Source organism: Amphibalanus amphitrite, unplaced genomic scaffold (genome assembly GCF_019059575.1).
Source record: "Amphibalanus amphitrite isolate SeventyFive unplaced genomic scaffold, NRLGWU_Aamphi_draft 000007F_arrow, whole genome shotgun sequence".
NCBI lineage: Eukaryota > Metazoa > Arthropoda > Thecostraca > Balanomorpha > Balanidae > Amphibalanus > Amphibalanus amphitrite.
In genome coordinates this window covers 1,775,113-1,790,808 of record NW_024881503.1, presented here as the reverse complement: position 1 = coordinate 1,790,808, position 15,696 = coordinate 1,775,113, and the positions used below count along the sequence as shown (strand labels likewise).

General features: G+C 47.0%; 1 protein-coding gene and 1 long non-coding RNA gene across 2 annotated transcripts; both read left to right on the top strand.

Moving 5' to 3' along the window:
• The first annotated feature begins 4,471 nt into the window (after window positions 1-4,471).
• Window positions 4,472-9,111, top strand: LOC122379000. The gene is made up of 2 exons (XR_006256114.1): window positions 4,472-4,601; window positions 8,724-9,111. It is a non-coding gene; the product is annotated as an uncharacterized LOC122379000 (long non-coding RNA).
• Window positions 9,112-9,770: 659 nt separating this feature from the next.
• LOC122378533 (glutamate receptor ionotropic, kainate 5-like) lies at window positions 9,771-12,222 on the top strand. Its single transcript, XM_043359695.1, has 3 exons — window positions 9,771-10,152; window positions 10,447-11,601; window positions 12,131-12,222. The coding sequence occupies exons 1-3, from the start codon at window positions 9,771-9,773 to the stop codon at window positions 12,220-12,222; spliced, it is 1,629 nt and encodes a 542-aa protein (XP_043215630.1).
• The last annotated feature ends 3,474 nt before the right edge of the window (window positions 12,223-15,696 follow it).

Below are 15,696 nucleotides of genomic sequence, written 5' to 3'. Positions count from 1 at the left end.
CATGCTGACTCACAAACACTTAAAACACTCGCTTAAACCAAGCAAAGTAATAACGATCTAACAAATATAGGTATTTCACAACTGTTGAGCCGACACCGATCAAAATCCAGAGAAGAAGAACGGCTGCAACAAGAGAGAGCACGCGCAAAGTAAACAATTTTAAAAATGGCGGCGGAACGCGCCACTAAACGTAACAATTGCGCAGAAGCTGTCGATATTGTGACGTCATTAGTCACATTTTTGCCTATGGAGTAACACAAGCACGACACCCCCCTGTGTTCAGCATATTTACGTCTGGACAACGAGTTGCGTTGGAGAGGCCGGAAATAGTGGCGATTTCAGGACCGCAAGAATGGACCGTCATTGGAATGATTCTTTTTTAAACCGTGCACTGTTTTCGGCCGGAATTTAATAGTTACTACAAAATATTTTTTAATTACGTTTCCACCAAGAATGAATGCCATCAGGGCTAAATCTTTAATACTTTTGCATTTTGTCAAGAAGCATATAGTGCTGTTATATTGCAGTTTTAGCGCGTTTGTTACAAAATATGAAGCGAATAAGCGTCAGTGTATGTACAACAGTGCCAGAAGTTAACTTGAGGGAAAGCTGTGCTAATTGCTCTTGTCCATCCACTAAAATTTATTAAATATTTTGCTTTGTGTATTCCAAAAGGAGAGGGAACTATTTCATTTGTGCCTTCATGTCAGAATTGAAGGTGGATCATTAAATTTTCAACGCAGTTTACAAACAAGCATTTGGTCTTTCTCGTTTATAAGCAGTGGCTAAGAAAAGGTTGATCAATCCTGAAGTTCAGTCATCGTACCTCAACTTGGCAGCAAGATCCCCCAAGGACAGAGGATATATTGTATACATGTCCTGTAAATCAAAACAAACAAGCATTTGGTCTTTCTCGTATATGTATAAGCAGTGGCTAAGAAAAGGTTGATCAATCCTGAAGTTCAGTCATCATACCTCAACTTGGCAGCAAGATCCCCCAAGGACAGAGGATATATTGTAAACCTGTCCTGTCAATCAAAACATTTTGTGCCTTCAAAGGCTTAAGTTATCTGTGGTGTGATCGGAGTTAGGCTATATGGCCGTTTTTGTTGTATGTTTATGTGGAGATTGAATATAACTATGACCCTGTGCTTGTTTGTATACTTACGGTCAAACAGGGAACAGCACATTCACATAACATACTCACCTAGCACCTAACTCATAGCTGTACCCTGCAGGATCTGTACTTGTTCATGTCTCGAGCATTAATAAAGCACTAAAGTAGCTTAGTAATCATTTCCCACATTTTCTGAGCATCTAACATGACATACAGCAGTGCAGAGCAGCTTCAGAGAAGAAACACTTAAAATGCACAGACTCACACCAGCCACCCAATGAGCCAGTTCCTCAGTTGACTGTTTCCCTGGACACAGCTTGGCAATTTGAGCTAACTTTTGGCAAGGTGAAGGTTAGCAGGTAAGATTGAGTTAGGGTGAGTACCTACCTATAACTGGGTGCTACTGCCATGCAGGTCTTGGGTAGGCTGCAAATATGTGTGATGATTGAGGTTAGGTCAGCTGTCAGGTTAGTCAGGTTCAGGTATGCTCATTGCTCAGGTCACATTTTTATGGACATTTGGCAAATTAAAAAACTAACAATCTGATCTAAGCTAACCCGACTAAACATACACAACTACTGACTATAGGAACTGAGCACCTACCTAATTGTGCCTACATCTCATACCATGTCAAAGTAGAGTTCCTTGGTGGAAGATTACCCTCAGTACTTTTTATCCCAGCCCTGTGAAGAAAACTAATGCTTCTAAGCTCGGAGTCACTGCTGGCCATCCACAGGAAGAAATGCTGAAACTGAGAGCTTTGCCATTGTATATTGGACCAATAATGACTATCACGAATGACTATGAACACATAATATGATCACATCGCTGCATGGATTGTCACATTGACAATTTTACGACAATCCTTTTTCAAGAAATACAGTGATGATGATTAACATCAAAATCAACATAAAGTGGATTTAGTGATCCAAGCTTTCTCCTCCAGTAGCAATGGAATGATCACATGTTTCATTTCAGTAGGCGGAACTATGGTCATGAGTACCCAAATATAGGAACGTTCCCATTTTTGGGAACGGAGTTCCCAAATATGGGAACGGGCGTTCCCATTTATGAGAACGGAAGGCAATTTTTCGGCCGTTCGCCCACTAAAACTCAAAAGTGCATCACGTCTCAAAAAAGTGCACGCTGATTTAAGCATCTACTAAATCTCCATAAAGTTATCTTTAATCTGACCGTGGAACAAGGAAATTGACCGTGGAATGATATTTTTAATGATTTTTAAAAATGACAGAATGGTGGAAATATGGGTTATACGACATTTAACATGCAATTTTAAGGAAAATGAAGCATTTTTTACATTTTGAGGTCAAGTATAATAATTTTCGCCTGGTTATGAAGTTTCATTCTAGCGACACCAGATGCTGACATATGCAAGCGAACACGCGGACAGTCCCGAGGTAATGTTGTTGACTTTTGGTGTCGGGGCGATCGACCGCGTGGAACGTCAGTGATTTTACCGAACTACTGTTGTAAACTCAGTTTCAGTGGTTTAAAATCATTCAGCTGTATTTTATCAGCCCTGAAAGACATATTTTATTTGGATGCTAGCTGTTTAGCGTTGTTTTATAAGCAGCGTCATGAGCGTGGTTTTTGTCTTCGGCGTTTCTAAGCATGATCGTTTGGGGGGAATTTCTCTGATATAGGTCGCTCTGTGTGGCTTATTTATAATTTTTATGCTGATTTCGATCATTCCTCGTGCCCATCCTACCAGGCCTTTTGCCACTTACACTCATTAAGAAAGGAAAAAACTAGATTTTCATTGGGACTAGGTGTTTTGAGGGTGTAACATATTCAGCGTTCCCATTTTTGGATACTTCTTGTGCTCGTCAACTCTCGGTGATTAGCAGACAGGTGCTTGACATGTCTCCACCCTCGGCGCGGACGGTGGATATAGGTATGGAAGACCTTGTTGAACATCGCTGAGCGTTGTGGATTACGTAATCCTGCAGAGGGGGGCGTGCCCGCTGCGAGATCGACGGGAATAAAAGCGCAGAAGACCGGGCGAAACATGCAACGGTCTTGCCGGAAAGGTCATCTGATGATTGTTGCGTTAAGAATAATTTGCGGCGTTGGAAGTGATGCTTGTTAATGAAAAGAGCTCCTGAAAGGCGTCGGTGAAATCGTTCCCAATTTTGGGTACGCCGTTCCCATAATAAGGAACGCTTGCAGCGCCAGTGTACGAGAGCGTTCCCAAATTTGGGCTCGCGGCCCGGGTGATGGACTGCTTTAGAAATAGGGGAACGATTTGAAACTACGATGGGCCTTACAATATCAAACTCTTTCCCAACAATATTGAGACAACGATCAGGCGGTTCACGATCGTTTTATATTTTTTGGACGTCATTTAACGGTTCTTTTTCTTGTTTTAAATAATGCCTACATGGCGTTCCCATATTTGGGTTTATCGTTCCCAAATATGGGAACGAAAATGCGTTCCCGAAAATGGGTACGCTTGACCATAGTTCCGCCTACTGATTTGCCAGACACTGAGTACCTGATGCACATTACAATCTGCATAGCATCTAAGCATAGTAAAACTGCCCAAGTCCATTCATTCTAGATTTTAACTTGATAGTTAGCACTAATTTATCTTGCTGTTGTAAGTTATTATTCAATATTCATACCAATACATCAATATGCGCTCATCAGTCAACATTTCTGGCATGATCCTGCTCAGCGTGCTCTTCAGTATTGCTCCAAGGTCTGCAATATTATAGCTTGTTTTTGGACAATAAGCTCTTTTAATTTTACCTTTTCTTGCTGAGTGATATATGAGCCCGATCAACTTGCGTTTATCAACCAAAATTTCATAACTTGTTCAACTTGATATTTATATTGCTCAGTAGTCAGGACCTCTCTCTGTCAGCCTCCTGGATACTTCAGATTGTTTTCAGTCAACATGCTTCTTAAATATGATATAAGTCAATCTTAAGGGATTCAAAACATCCAACAAAACGACAAGAAACCACCAGATTTTATCTGGTGGTTTTCTGGCAAGAAAACCACCAGATAAACTAAAAAATGGCCTTGGAACAGAGCCAAGTGGTGCTCCATTTGTTTGTTTACAATGATTGTAGTGCTGATGTATTTTTAGGACTCTGAACGTCGGCTTATAAAAAAATGAAACGTTTTTACAAAAGTTGTAAGGCAAGTAATATTTATCTGAAAGAACTAAAATATTCAAAAGCCAAACACTATGAAATACATGAATCGGTACGAAAAAGTAACCCAAAAATCCAGCCTAATTACCGGCTCCTAAAACTGCAACACAATCAGCACTTTTCCCCGCAACTCGTTGTCCAGACGTAAATATGCCTGTGTTCAAATCGGGCGTCGACGTCGGCCGGCCGGCCGGCGCGCCACCGTGTTTCGCGTTCGCTGGGCCTGGGACTGCCCGGCGCCCGCGGTCGACCGGGACCCAGTCCTGCTGTAAAAGAGGAAGCTGAGCAGAATCACGCGGCTGGTGAGTGACTTTTCTTGTGCCTCTGTATGCGATATTCGTTTTACGACTGCAAATACTGAAAATAGTTATTTGAATAAATTTGGTTGCATTTGGCATCTTTGTAAGTACTGAGTTTAACAGAGGTGAGAAAGAGGCTTAAAATTTGTGATCACAATTTATTTTGCCAGCAGAAAATTGTCAGTGCCATATTTGTTTTGGTCAGGCTGCCTAAATGACAATGCAAGTTGCATGAGCTTAAAGTTATTATATTGTGATATTTGACAAATGACCCTGTGTGGTACCCAGTAAACATGCCGACGTCGGCCCGACGTCGGCCGACGTCGGGGTGACGTCGGCAACTCGGCATCGGCATGCCGACGTCGGCCCGACGTCGGTCCAACCTCGGCACGACGTCGGCTGGATGTCGGATATGCCCGCATGTTCCGACGTCCAGCCGAGGTCCAGCCGACGTCGGGACGACGTCGGACAGTGGCGGCGGAAGGTATTCTAGGATAGGGGTGCAAACGATATTGAAGCGCCCCTTCCCGCTGGGCGCCCCTTACCATATACACGGTTGTAGTAACACAAACAGTGAAGAGACTATTTCTTAATGAAACATCATTCGGCGCTAAAAAAAAAAACACTCATTTAAATTGCGTTTAAGTTGCATCCGTCCTCCCGGCAAGTTGGTTGAGCTGCGAAATTTCGATCGTTAGAACCCGGTTTCTAATCGCTCCGACGCGACGCAATGATACCCGAGACTCTATGCCGAGACTAACCCCGCGTTCGATGTCTCGGACGGCGAAGATTCTACGCCGTCCGGCCAATCACGTTTCATACCGCAGCCGAGCCCCCGCTGACCTTGGACGTTATTGGCCGGACGGCAAAGAATCTTTGCCGTCCGGGAGACATCGAACGCCGCCTAAGAGACTTCTAGTTACTGCTAACGTGAAGTGAATAGGCTGAGGTTTATGGTGGGAGTAGCAGGTTTGTGACGCCCCAGTGAAATAAATGCCGCCTTTCAACACCGATAGGAGCCCGAAATGAATGAATACAGGCAATCAACGCTGGTAGGTGTCCCAGCGAAATGAATGCATCTATTACCACCCAGAGGTGCCCCCATTTCAAACATACGACGGCGACGCCTCCACACTGATAGGGGCCCATCCCAGGGGAACGGAATAAATGCCGCCCCCTCATTGCCGGGCGCCCCAGGAGAATGAATGTTATACTTCAACACCAATATGCCTCCCAGTGAAATGAATTATGAATGTCGCCTTTCGACGCCGGTAGGCGCCCCAGACACCAGTGGATTTACTGCCGCCTTAAAGGAAGGGTGCCACCTTTTGGACACAACGCAGTTTTTACAAGATTAGCCTCACATGAACCTAAAAACCGGCTTCACTTACCTATGCTCGAGACGGTCAGCATTGAATCCGCACGTGAAGTTATCATTTGCGAGTTTTGCTGCCAGCATTCGGGCAGGCAAAAATCTTCAGCACTATTTCCTCGTCGTGTTAAGGGTATTTTATAAAACATGAAATCAGCAAAGGTATGTATAAAAGTTATACTTTTGAAGCATGTTTTATCATTTTGAAAGGGTATATTTTTTCTTTATGGTATACACTTAAGTTTTAAAATTTTAATTGGGAAGTTTTTCTAGTAAGTTGCATGAAGGGTGAAGGGTTCCATAGATCTCTTAAGCATTGTAAAGGAAAAACCTTTACTCGACTTATTTGATGTTCTTTTGAATAACCAATTAGGTGGCAAATATGGCCAACAGTTACCTACTTGGTTACCTACAACTTAGTTCAAATCATGTTATCTTCTTCCTTTTTATTTGTTCATCTTTTTGTCTCAGTTGCGCCATCAATGCAAATGGCAGAATGATATGTTGCCATGACAACAGGATATGCCAGCCGTCCTAGCTGCCACATCAAACGACCTTGAGTTGTAGTGGTGATATAAACAACGATCTTTTTTTTTGGCCAATGTATTAAATGCAATGTTTCGGTATTTTGTATATTGTGGACGCGCTAACCACGTCTAAAAATTCAAATAAGTAAAATAGATTCATAGAACAAAAATTTCGGAAGGTGGCACCCTTCCTTTAAAACACCGATAGGCACCTCAGTGAAGCGAATGCCGGCCTATACCACCGATAAGCGCCCCGGATGAATAAATACCACCCGTCAACGCCGATAGGCGCCTCAGTGAAATTAATGCCGCCCCAATCTCCGATAGGCGCCCCAGGTGATACATGTCGCCCATCAACACCAACGGGCGCCCCATTGAAATGAATACCGCCCTTCAACACTGGCAGACGCCCCAGTGGAATGAATGCCGCCCCACAATGCCGATGGCCGTCCCTGCACTGGAAAATCAGTTTCGCCCCTATACAGGCGCCCATAGAAGTTTGCAGAGTGCTATTCCTGGTCATAATCATCTCCCCAGTAAAAAAAAAAAAACGCAAAATACGCCCTAGCACTGGGGGTGTAAACGCCCATACGGACAGTGCAATTTTACAGGCCCCAATCTCGGACCTCCCTTAACATTCATATGTTGTAATTTGTAAACGGCAAACCGCCCCCGATAAATGTTACACAAACTAATTTCCTCTCGCATATCGGCCATCAGGCGCCCCTTTTTGTCGCATGGAGCCTGCAACGCTATAAGCCCTCATATGTTCGTGTTGGCGTTCGGAGGCTATCGCCTTCAAAGACGTCTCCATAAATGTTTCTTTTTCGTCCCACACACAGGCGCCCCTCTTCCGCATGGCGCGCTTCTCGAGTGGCTGCGCCCTCCTAGCCTTTATCGCCTGGCAAGATTATATTCGACAGGGTCGGCACTCGGCAGCATCTGCCTTTGTTTCAGATAAGGATGCCCTCCACTCTTCAGCATATCAAAAGATACTTTTCCCACGTCATTGCCACCCTCTTCGTGTCACAAGTTCCTTTATCAGTTGCGGTGTCGCACTGCTCAGCTTTATGGCTGCCGCACCTCTTAACTTCCTGCCTCCTCTACAGATTTTCGAGGCGCCCCTTTCCATAGCTTTAGGGTGCAGCTGCCCCCCTTGCCCCCCTGCTTCCGCCGCCACTGACGTCGGACCGAGATCAATTGCTGAGGTCCAGCCGACGTCGGGGCGACGTCGGACCGACATCGGCCGCTGTTTTGACCGTTAAAATAATATAAAATACATGCTTCATGTTTCATAAAGAGCTTCTGTATTCAAAATATCCTCAGGAAGCTCAAATCTTCCTCCACGCCGCAACCCCCTGATCCGGACTGGACGGGAAATTTTATCCCATTTGGGATTGCCCGCAAGCCGAGCTCGCCCGTAGCCGGGTGCGGTGAGTGTTTGGGGGCTGCTCAGTGCTCGGCCTATCCTTTGGTCAGGCTCAGCCCCGGCAACTCACCAGGGCCGGGCCCAGTTCATATAGAAAGGCCAGTCGGCAAGTGTCACTTTGCCAAAGTGCCACTTATCAAAGGGACACTTTGGGAAACGTTGGTGCAGGTGTGTAAGAGTGGCTATATGAATCCATTGTGGGGTCGCCCTTTCCTTTAAGTGTCACGTAACAGCAATGGGACCAGGGACTATATGAACTGGACCCAGGGTGCTCGCCAAGAAGACCAATGTCACCATCCTATCATTCTTCCGGCTCTGAAATGGTCTTGTCAGACCAAAAGGGCATAACCCAACAAAACAAACTATATTCGCTATCTGGCTGCGTGGTGTAGTGGTTAGCGCACTAACCTCGCGTTCAAATGACACGGGGTTCGAATCCCATCGCCGGATGATGTTTTTGGCGTGTTGTCCCAGTAAACATGCCGACGTCGGCGACTGGGGGGCTCGAATCCCGCCGCCGGTTGACATTTTTGGCGCGTTGTCCCAATAAACATGCCGACGTCGGCCCCGTCGGTCCAACGACAAACGATCTCGTCAACCTCGGCAAACGACCTCGGCCCGACGTCGGCTCGACGTCGGCTGGACTTCGGCTGGACGTCGGAACATGCGGGCATATCCGACGTCCAGCCGATGTCGGGCCGAGGTTGAACCGACGTTGGGCCGACGTCGGCATGTTTACTGGGTAATTAATTTGATCCCATCGCCCAATTAACCCGTGCTGTCTTGTACTGTTGCAGGCACGAACTTGCACCGGACAGATGCCGTCTACCGGCTCTACACGGGTCCAGATGGGCTGCGTGCCCGCATTATAGCTACGTTCTGACTTCTGAAAATTCTGATCGCCACGGAAGATTAAGAAATCTATCTGTCAGAACAACAGACAGTATCACCGATCGGAATGATATTGTATCACGTCGTTCATTGTGCCTATGTGGAATAGCGTACGTATGGCCCAGTGTATAACTACATTGTAATTCTGTTCTTGATTCTGATAGCAATCGCCTCATCGATGTGGTGTTGACCAAACAACAATGTCCATGTGTAGTTAATGTCTAATGTTGGTAGATACGTACTGATGAAAATGTATATGCTTGCAGAGTAAAACAATAAAAATAATTCACGGTTCAGTTTGTTATTTTGTGGATGAAATGCATGGACTTCAAAAGGATCTTCAAATGGTAATCCAGCTGCCCAGTAAAAAATACCATTAGAAATTACCAAATGGTTCCAAATGGGAAAAACCATTTGACTTATTGAACACTTTTCCAAATGGTTCCAAAGAGGTTCCATTTGAAATGTGTCCAATTGGCCACCAATTGGTACCAATTCGAACCATTTCATGACCATTTGAAATGTGTCCGATTGGTACCAATTGGTCCGATTGGTACCAATTGGTGACCAATTGGATACATTTCAAATGGTCATGAAATGGTGCCAATTGGTACCAATTGGTGGCCAATTGGACACATTTCAAATGGAACCTCTTTGGAACCATTTGGAAAAGTGTTCAATAAGTCAAATGGTTTTTCCCATTTGGAACCATTTGGTAATTTCTAATGGTATTTTTTACTGGGTTGCCCATAAAAATCTCCAACATCGCTGCAATTTGTAATGGTAGCTGATATGCGTTAATGAAGAGGTCGCGAATAATTGAGCATGTAAGGTATATTCCAGACAGTAATAATAATCCATAAATCAGAATGAATATGAAGAGAAGAGTTGCAGTTCAAGATCGACAGTGTTGGACATATTGCGCCAGGATCACCCGCAGCCTATTGGTTGTGATGTGTTGTAGGGGAGTAGCCGTCGCTCAACCATCAGCCGCTGATCTGGCGTGGACCAGCAGCCTCTCCGAGCTCACCTCCCACCTGACCGCCGCCGGGGAGCTGCCGGCCGCTACGCTGCACGTGCTGCCCTGCGGCGCCGTCTCGGAGCGGGCGCTGACGGGCCTGCTGCGCCGGCTGCCGTGTTCGCGCGGCTGCACCGTGGCCGAGCTGTGCCGGCCGTGCCACCAGCAGCTGGGCGCCGGTCTGTACCGGCCGTCCGGCGGCACCGTGCTGCTCTGGGCCGGCTCCGCAGACTGTCTGCAGCCGCCCGAGGAGAGCGTTCCTCGGCACTGGGCCAGCGCAGCAGTGCTCCTCCTTCCACCGGACGGGATGGCCTGCAGTGAAGCGCTAGCGATGTCTCTTTTCACCAAGACCCCGTTTCCTTTGTGCGTGGAGCTCCACAACGAAGTTTGGCAAGTTTGGCGTCGCGTCACTTTCACCAAACGAGGCGTGGATATAAGGGAAGTAGCGCAATTTTCGGCAGAAAACTTCACGGTTATCAACCCACTACTCACTCAAACTAAGAACTTAAGTGGCGTCACTTTTCAAGTGCGATTTTTGAATTACTACCCATTTGTTTACTGTTCGAAGTTCACGGTCAACGGCACCTGCACAACGCCTCTATCTCGCCCAGAGACTAACATCCTATCCACTTTGGGAAAACACCTAAACTTCTCGACGGAGCTGCGCCACCACTCGCGCCGCGTCTGGGGCAGTTTAGACGAAAACGGCACGTGGCACGGTCTCCTGGCGAGCGTGGTGCGCGCCGAGGCAGACCTGGCCCTCGGAGGTATATCAGTGACGGCCGAGCGTGCCGAAGCGGTCCACTTCCTGCAGGAGTTCACCATCGTGCGCTCCATGTTCGTGTCTCGCCGGCCGCCGCCGCTGCCCGCCTACCTGACCGTCCTGGCGCCCTTCACGCCCTCCCTCTGGGCCACCGTGATCGGAACGTTACTGGCAGTCAGTTTGGCGCTGATGGTACTGAGAAAATGCAGCTTTCACCACGCGCTGAGTGACACGTATAAGATCCTCCTAGCCCAGAGTCTGCCAAGGACCTTCTTGGCTTCTCCAGTCATGCTCCTCATCGGAGTGTGGTTGTTGACCGCCTTCACCATCGGCTGCAGCTACACCAGCAGCCTGACGTCGTTCCTGGTGAACGGCGCGCCCGGAAGGCCCGTGGAGACCACGGAACAGCTCGCCGACAGCAACTACCAGCTCGTGGTGTCCCACACCAACGGCCTGTTCACCGAATGGCTGAACACGCGACAGGGCGCCGTCTTCTCCCGACTTCGGGAAAAGGTGGTGATGGAGACCCAGTTCATGAATTCCCTAAGCTCTCTGACCGCCTACAATCGCGCACACGTGATCGAGGACGCCTACTTCGAGTACGCTCTGAGCTGGATAGCGCTGAACACGAACGGCTCTCTGTGGAGGGAGGACCTGGTGCCGAGCCGGGACGTCTTCATGCCCACCTCGCTGGCCATCCCGGTGCAGCGGAACGCGCCCTATCGACACGCCCTGAGCCACGCCATCCTGCGACTCTCGGCCGCCGGACTCGTCCAGAAGTGGCTCGAGGACGCCCTCCACGGAATACGCCTACGGGCAATACGGGCTAACATCGAGGCGTGCAAAGTCAGTCAGGAAAACTGCCGTGACAAGAACCGAGCCCGGCAGATCGGTCTGAAGCACATGGAGGGCCCGTTTCTGCTGCTGCTGACGGGGTACGGTGTGGCAATGGTGGTGTTTGTGATCGAGACGCAAATGGGAAGGTGGAGGAGGCTGGGGTTGTGTAAGGGAAAAATGTAATTCCTATGCAGAACTGGCCCGTGACTGGTGTTTATCGTGTAGAAAACGCTAGTTCATGACCATGCTGACTCGGAGGAAGTCGGAACGGAACCATCTTATGCCGAGTTTGTAGATCCATCGCGGTAATTCACATCGACTGCTGTTACAACAGCAGTCGTACAACAGCAGTCGATTCTTTATGCTCCTTTTCGTTGCAATACACATAACCAGGTTCGTAAGGACAAACCTGTCTTCTGTCTAAGTAGGCCATTAAATACCCTAATAATTTCCTAAAACTATACGACACGTTTAAGTAGTCGCTCAGCTTATGCCACCCCTGCTTTACCCATGCAGATATGTAGCAAGCGATTAACGAAAAAAAAAAAACGAAAATGACAACGATAAAAGGTGAAATAACGATAGAGGTTAACGATAAAGGCGATAGGAAGCGAAGGGAGTAAGCCCAATCGTCCATGTCTGGCCACTGACCGCGTCCGTCGCCGTTGACGGCTCGCAGCGCCACCTGTGACCAGGCTCCGGGCGCGGCGCCGCACTCCAGAACCACGTCACCGGGCTCCATCAGACGCGGCAGCCGCTCGGCCAGCTCCAGCAGCTTGTACGCTGATCGAGCTCTGAGAGAATACAGAGGGGAGAGCTGTCACAGCTGCTCGGTCAGCTCCGGGAGCTTGTACGCCGACCGCGCCCTGGCAGAAAAGCAGGGAGACGTCAGAAGCTGCCAGAGCTCACAGTGTCACTGTGGCACTGTCACAGTGACATCTGCGGGAGATCTGGCGCAGGGCAGAGGGGAGACAACAGCGTTTCTGTCACAGGTGCTACAGCCTGCAACGAATCTGGTTCAGAGCAGTGTAGACAATGCTGCTTCTTGCAATGAGATAGAACCATCTTAATGCACAGGAAGGTGACATAATTGTCAAAGAGTTGAAAGATGCACAAACACAGCCTAACAAAGAAGGGGAACAGAGATCCTTACAAAAAAATGCAACAGAACAGATACGCTTCATTTAATGCCTTTACATTACACCCCATGTGAACTATCAAATATAGAATAGAATGGCTATTATGTACATACCTGTAGTTTTCAATCTTGGCTTTCTTTACATATGGATCATTCATTTGTCTTATTAGCCATTCTTGAGAACTTTTCCCTTTTCCTTTCAGATTTTTGGGAAGTTGCTTGAGTCGACAACATGATAATGTGAATTGCCTATAGCTGACGTTGAATATTGCACGTTTCATCATAGATAAACAAATTCAAGGGCTGGTTTAAGCTGTTACCATGATAACAAATTACTGCCCTAGACAAACATTATATTGTGATTGCAAAATGAGACACAAGAGTATCTGAAAAGAAGCATAACATAAATAGTTAGGTAGTCATTATTAATCACCAAGTAGACTGAAATCACTCCTTACACCTTGCCCACAAAGATTTGATCAAAGGTAAAATAATGTTAACAGCAGTGTTTCAGGGTAAGAACCAGAATCTTAGTCACAGTTGCTCTCCTCCTTGTCTTGTCCTCCTCAAACTGATGAGCCAGGAGTTGGAGACAGATTTGGGGTCAACTGGGCTTTTGCTACCTTTACAGTTTGACACTGACACCACAATATTCATCGTATCTTGTACCTACTACCTACATCAATATTCAGACACTCGGAGGGACACTGGGAAGCTAGCAAGACTAGGCGGCCAAGTGACACTAAGCTGTATTTTAACCAATCTGAATCGGCTAGTGGCTCAACGCGAACCGAAATCGCCTAAGGACACTTGAAATTAAGTGTCACTAGGGCCTTAGTGCGCCAATGCGAACCTGCTGCACAGAGAGCCCGGAGGACTGTTTAAGTGTTCACGGGCCCTGTGTGTGGGGTCCGACCGTACAATCATCATCATCATCATCATAGTTTATTAGGCACCAAAGTTGGCAAGAAAGTAAGAAAAAAAAGGCACACACAAAACATCACACAAAGCATGACAGTGGGTGAGCAGGGGCCACACATTGATGTCGCAGGCGACACTCACTCCCGCTCCGGGCATGTCAATAGCCGGAGCAGGCGGCGAGATACTTGGTCCCGGCGACTCATCAGGAAGGCAAGCGAGTCAGCTAGGCCATCGGGAGCCCGTTGGGGGTAGATACGGTCGCTGCACGGCCGCCCTGCTGCCACCCCGAGGAGTGCAGAAAGGTTGCAGTCACACATCTCATGAAGCTGTATCAGTAATGAGCCCACTAGCTCAGTCGGGCACATAGCCAGCTTGGTGATTCCTGACAGCAGCGCCTGCTGCAGCCGGTGCTCTGAGCGCATCGCATCTTTCAAAGCGCGGAAACACGCTGCCCGCAGCAGTTCATGTGCTGGTTGGATGTCGGCAGCAGCGAGAAGCGCCGAATGGTGGGCGGAGCGAGGCAGGCCAAGAACCACCTTGATGGAAGTCGCTTGAGCGGAACAGAGGATCGTCATGTCCCTTGCATTGAGCGGGGCGGCCACGCAGCCATATGTGAGCGCCGGTTGAATGATAGTCTTCCACAAGAAGCACTTGTCGGCTGGGCAGAGGCCGGACGTCAGCATACCAGCAGGCGCGAGACCGTACAGGCTGGCACGAGCTCGAGACGCGCGGTGCTGGACGTGTGGCGCCGCAGATAAACTCCCATCCAGTACGACACCGAGGTGCTCGGACTGCTGGCGGGTGGAGAGCTGCTGGCCCGACAGGCTCCATCTCAGTCCCACGCATAAGGGGGAAAAGCTCAATTTATTGAGCGCTCAAAATATTGAGCGTGTGACGTCAGAGGCTCCCATAGGCGTAATGTTGAGGGCTCAAAAAATTGAGCCGTTTCAGGAACACGTTTTGCAAAAGCAACTCGCAACACCTAGGGAGAAATGGCAACACCCTAGGAGAATCACTAATGATGCAAAACCGATTAGGCTTTCATATTTTTCACTGCTCAAGCTTCAATGATTGGGGGAACACCAATTTATAGGTCGAAATCTTACGGCATACCAGAATGACTTAAAAACAGGCCAATATTTATGTCGAAATAAAAGTTATTTTTTGCCCATTCACGTTTTTTACTAGGGTTCTGTTGGAAAGAGCATTTTTCATACTACCCAAAATGATTGCGACTCAATTTCACATTACTCATATCGGAGAATATTTTTCATTTGGCGGCGCCGTTTGTTTATTTCGTCGCGACGTCTCCGGTCGCGTGGTTGTCGTCGTCCTCGTGTTGAAGGTAAGTTTTTATCGTTTCAGTTATATTTAGATGTTAAATGGTACACTGAAAAGTTTGAATATGCTGTGATTTTAAATTTGGAAACACGTAAACGTCAATCAATTCACGTTTTCCTCGATTTGCGTGCAGATAAGTAACTGTCGACGAAAGTGGCGCCATCCGATATGATGTTTTGAAGGAAGGAGACACAACATATTTACGTGAAAATTTTTGTTTTTTAGTGGTATAAGTGCTTCAAAGAGGCTGTGAATGTTTTCTTCACACAATTTTTCATTAGGTATGATGAGGTAAAAGGTAGTTTCAGTCTTAACTTTCATATAATTGACATTAAAACATATGATAGTCCACTCCTATCAGTGATTGAGTACCTTGATATTTGGCATTTCTTATTAATTTGAATGTATTCTCTATCCATATGTCCTGATAGTAAGTGACAATACTCTGCCAATATGTTTCCATAGTTTTCACATTCATTTTCCAGTCCTTTACATAACATCACAATTTATAATCAACAAAACTCAACTCCTTCGTTACTTCACAACACTGACAGCATGAGAGACTGACAGTCGACTATTGTGTGTGTGAATGCTGAAACAGGATAGCCACTTTGCTGACTGGCTCATATGAAATAAGATAAAAATGATCCTTTATATCATTTCCATCTGGAGGATCAGAGTCAACGGAAAAGGAAGGCCACTTTCAAGCCTCAAGGTCTAGGCCGCCAGACGCCAGTCGACAGTCACCACCAAATTTATAATAGATTAATTCATTATTATACTTTGAGACCCTTAGGTCACTGGATCGGCATCACATTTTCAGTTTCAATATAGTAAAGGTTTTTATTTGTATGATGTGAA

Excerpts from the sequence above, each read along its gene's own strand:
- LOC122378533 (XM_043359695.1), top strand. The coding sequence starts at position 9,771 with ATGTGTTGTAGGGGAGTAGCCGTCGCTCAACCATCAGCCGCTGATCTG. Across the intron at positions 10,153-10,446 it reads ACCGGACGGGATGGCCTGCA|AGACTAACATCCTATCCACT; the intron begins GTGAAGCGCTAG and ends TATCTCGCCCAG. Across the intron at positions 11,602-12,130 it reads GTGGAGGAGGCTGGGGTTGT|GCTCCGGGCGCGGCGCCGCA; the intron begins GTAAGGGAAAAA and ends ACCTGTGACCAG.